This window comes from Brassica napus, chromosome A9 (genome assembly GCF_020379485.1).
Source record: "Brassica napus cultivar Da-Ae chromosome A9, Da-Ae, whole genome shotgun sequence".
Classification (NCBI taxonomy): Eukaryota; Viridiplantae; Streptophyta; class Magnoliopsida; order Brassicales; family Brassicaceae; genus Brassica; species Brassica napus.
The window spans coordinates 26,037,145-26,041,970 of record NC_063442.1 but is presented as its reverse complement, the minus strand read 5'-3'; the positions used below and the strand labels follow the sequence as shown (position 1 = coordinate 26,041,970).

At 38.4% G+C, this 4,826-nt stretch overlaps 1 protein-coding gene across 1 annotated transcript; it reads right to left on the bottom strand.

The window, feature by feature from the left end:
- Positions 1 to 1,980: 1,980 nt before the first annotated feature.
- On the bottom strand, positions 1,981 to 2,868 carry LOC106363162 (glutathione S-transferase T3-like). The gene has a single exon (XM_013802953.2). The coding sequence runs from the start codon at positions 2,866 to 2,868 to the stop codon at positions 1,981 to 1,983; it is 888 nt and encodes a 295-aa protein (XP_013658407.2).
- Between the last annotated feature and the right edge of the window lie 1,958 nt (positions 2,869 to 4,826).

Sequence of the window (4,826 nt, the reverse complement as noted above, 5' to 3'; positions counted from 1 at the left end):
TTCATAGTACCTGGAGCTCCAAAAAAGGCGTGCCATATCCAGAGGTCATATGAAGCCACCGCCTCCAAGACAATTGTTGGTTTGTCTGTTCCTCGTGAATACATTCCTTTCCAAGCAGTGGAACAATTCTTCCACTCCCAATGCATACAGTCGATGCTTCCAATCATCCCTGAAAATCCACGTTGTTCGCCGATATGGAGTAATCTGGCCAGATCTTCCGGGGTGGGACGCCTTAGGTATTCATCGCCAAACAGGAGGATTATACCGGCGGTAAATTCGTGCAAACATTTTCGAGCTGTTGTTTCGGCAAGTCGGACATATTCGTCAACCGTGTCAGCTCCACTTCCATATGCCAATTGACAAATTGCTGCGGTAGATTTTTGTAGAGGGATAGAGTAGACCGTCCGAGTGCATCTTGTGTTTGATGAAAATACTCTACTTCGGCAGAGAGACGATGCACAATACGAATGAACAGTGATTTATTCATTCGAAACCGTTGCCAGAATAAATTGCTCGAGTACGTCGGAGTTTCAGAAAAATAATCATTCCACAATTGCTTGTGGCCTTCCTCCCGGTGTCTCTCGATAAAAACACGTTTTTTTCGGTCTTTTGGTTCCGGAATAGGAGCATAGTACGTTGTTAAAAAATTCTTCAAATGGGGTATCAAGATCAATATCATCATCATTATCTTGGTGGTAATGATAATGAGAAGATGAGGCTATTTGAAATGAAAATAACAGAGAGGGATGATTTGTGTTGCTCAAATGAGAAGAGATATCTCATATATATAGCTAAAGGAGTTGTAGTTTTGATTTTGATGTAAGAAACACCCGTGATACTTATTTTTTTAGAATCATTCATCCTGTGAATGTTGCTTGTTTTGAAACACCCGTGATACTTATTCATTTTGATGTAAAAAACACCCGTGAACCTTGTGTTCATTTGATGTACCAACTTGCATACCAAGTACAAAACACCCGTGAACCTTGTGTTCATATTATACATAAACATATTACATAAGAAGTACAAGTTCTAGTTGAAGTTTAAACAACAGAAACATAAGTCATAAGTTTTGACAATGCTGCACCATACATAAACAACTGAAACAACGTGAGGACACTGCTGCAACATAAGGCTACTTGACCATGAGTACAATGGCTATGATCACTAATAGAAAAACCATAACCCCTACAACGAATTCATCCTTTTTTCCCAACCTAGTTATTTTTTTACCTAATTCACCACAAATCTTCTCAAGCTTAGCGAGTCTCCTCAGTCTCATCATGTAGCTCTTTCACCCGGTTAAGATGTGACTCGTACTCAGTAACAAATGATAGAGAATCTACCTTTTGAGACAGCAGGCCATACTGTGTACACATAGCTCTCATCTCCTCCATCACCGCGACGTCCCATCACTTCCAGACATGGCAATCTCCGTCATCCATGTTCTCACAGGTGTAAAACCTTCTCCCAGGATCAGTTCTTGTGTAAGACGTCTCTACAACCGGTTGGCCACCACAATAGCATTCCTTCGGGAAGCCATACTCAACCTCTGGCTGCGGAGGGTACACAACCTGCGCGGCATCAATCTCAGCTTGGTCCAGCATGATATCGAATTCTGTTTCGCTGTATCCACTGTCTGCTGAGTTCTCACCATAGTCCTCCGATTTTGAAGGCTGCGTGTAGCTATAATCCAGCCCCATTTCTTCTGTAACCTCCAAACAAAAAAAAAACATAAGTTTTTTACTTTATGAAACATAACTCATGGCAACAGAATCAGACATTAACTTAATACATAATTCAACGCAACAGAATCAAATAAAGAAGCATTATATTAGACAAGACTTGTTCCCATTACATAACATCACAGAACATAGACATCACAGAACATTATAAAATAAACTCAGCACAAAAGAAACAATAGGATTATCTTAGACGCAACACAACCACGGAAAACAAACATTGATTTTTTTTTAGAAATTAGAACAACTCAGCAAGGAGTATATTCTTGACAGCTTCTTCACTCTCACTAAGTGGCTCCTTTCTAGTAAGGAGAGTGTCTAGTATAGCAAGCTTCGAGAGTTTCTCCTTCTTTGACAAATCTTCCATCTTGAGCTCCCACATGTTCCTATAGTTCTCAACAGCCTTTCCTTGACTACTATTCCTTCGGGCTTTTGCAGCCTTTATACCTTCAGGCCTTATCTCTCCCTCACCAACGTTGGTACTTGAAGGTTGGGAAGCGTCCTCACCAGTCTTTCTCTTTGAACTGACAGCAGCTTTAGGAGGGTTCAGGTTAATCCACTTCTGTTCATACCTCAAGACACACCACGCATGCTCAAGGGTAAACTTGGTTCCGTTATTAGCGTAGAAGATCTCATGAGCCACCATTAGAACGTCATTGTCACTCTGACCGCTCGTAACTTGTCTCTCTGCTGCAGCAAATGCGGCACAGAACTTGTTGGTATGATCATTTATTTTGTGCCACCTTTGCTTACAGTGGACATGCTCCGTATTCTCACCAGCCTCTGTCGCACCTGCGAAGTACTCTCCTACGCGTTTCCAGAAGGTCCCTGACTTCTGTTCATTCCCAATAACAGCATCCTTTGATGTGTTTAGCCAGGCACTGATGAGATCCTCGTCATCAGCAGGAGTCCATTTCTTTCTCACCACACGCTCCACTGGTGTCGCATCAGGTTGGGATGGAGTCTGAGCTTGCTGCGAACTGAAAGGAGGTATATCGGAGCCTCCAATGTTTACACTATAAGGAAAACTTTCAGGAGGAATGTTTTCCTGAACAACATATTGTTGTTGACTCGTAAGAATGCCAATGTAGCCAGAGTACTGGCTACTTTGATTTCTGGAATCCATAGCAAGAAAGAAAGAGCAAAGAGAATTCCAAATAAAGCTGAAGGATGAGCTTTGAGGAGAGTAATAACACGCTTTGGTTTTAAAGAGAAATAAAGAGCTAACATAAAAGACCTAAAAAGCAATAACTATCAACCACCTAACCATTATCTACCAAAGTCTAATCAGAACTTAATACCGTACTTGAACTACAAAGCTATCACACTCTCATTTACAATACAATCACTTTTTGTTCTAAACTACAATGTGTCATCAGAAGCAACTGTAACAAGCAATAATAGACCGTAAAACATAACTAAAAAGCAATATAGTTACTACAAAATCGAACTACAACCTATCAACTCATGTTTGTCCATCGCATACACCATCAAAGCATTAATACACAACAACAACATTACCAACAAAACAATCACACGCTACCAAGTTTTGGCACTCATTTTTCGAAACAATCACAACTTCGGAGACTAGGCAAAATTAAAGCTACTTAAATCAGTACATAACAACAAAATTCGCAACTAAAAACAGAACAAATTTGAACCGATTTCGAATGGCAGATGAACTAATAATCAAAGATTAACAACAAAATTCAACCATAACACTCTCCTACCGAATCCAGACACAATACAAAGTCCTATGGACTCAGACAACCGAATCCACACACAAGATTAACAATAATAAACCATAATCAAATGGATTACCAATCTTATCATCTCAATTGACATCCTACGGATCTCGAATGGAAGAGGAACGCATACCTTTTGGTTCGAAAACGGAGGAGAATCGAAGGATGTCGACCGTGGAGACAACAGATCGGTCTCGTCTTGCGAACTAACCGAGAGGATTTCGTTTGCGGCGAGAAATCGTCGGAAGAATCTTCTTCAACTGCGTCGCCTTCGAGACTGAATCGGGAGAGGAAGAGGCTGAAATGGATACCGAATGTCGAGACAAACCCTAGACGACTTCAACCCATGCTCAAAAAATGCCAGCTGGCACGTAAAGGACCGAAAAGAGAAGTCCCGTATTAAGGCCCGTCCTTCATTTTCTCCCATATTTTTCATTTTCTTTTAAGCCCAAAAAGCCTAAGGACGAGCCCAAGGACGTGCGATAATCTTGCTCTTAGAGATTCATTCCATATCCTGGTATGTAGCCATACGGACTGTGCCAGTCCTGAGTTTTCGGAGACCAGATGCTATACAAAAAATAATAATTTTAATATCATTAAAATATATTAAATTATTTATGCAAAATCTATATTATTAAAGTTGAAGAACTGAGATTGTTTGAAAACTTGAATAGTAGTTTTATTGAAATTTGTTTGGATATATGTGTGAGTTTATAACTGATTTTATAAACTAATAAAAAATATATTCTTATGTGTTTGGGTAAAATAAGTGAAATAGAAATAGTTTTTTGTTAAGTAAAATACTATCATATTATAAATTTATGTGTGAGTTTTGAGTTGGATCATTCTAGATATGGGTGAATTCAGTTCTGATGTATAAGAACCTAAAAATATCTAAATAACCAATGTTATTTAAAACAGATTCGGATATTTGTAACAAAATAGCCATATTACCTGATTCGGTCCATGTTTTTTAAATATCACTAGGTGGACCGCCCGCACGCATGAGCGGACATTAACATTAATATTAAATTAATATTATATTTACAACTATTTAATACTTATGTTACATGTATATGGTTAATATGAAAGACTCGGTGTTACATATTAATATTTATACTATGTTCATATGAATAAAGAATACATTAGAACGTTTAGAAAACGATCACATTTAACATTAATCTTAAAACATCAGAAAAATATAATTGAGAAAAAATAAATATTTCACGCATAACCCCAATAAAAAAATCAGCCATGAAATATAAAAGAGAGATTTGAATTACCTGAGATTTATTATCATTGGTTTCATTGTAACAGCAGAGATGATTTACGATTTCCT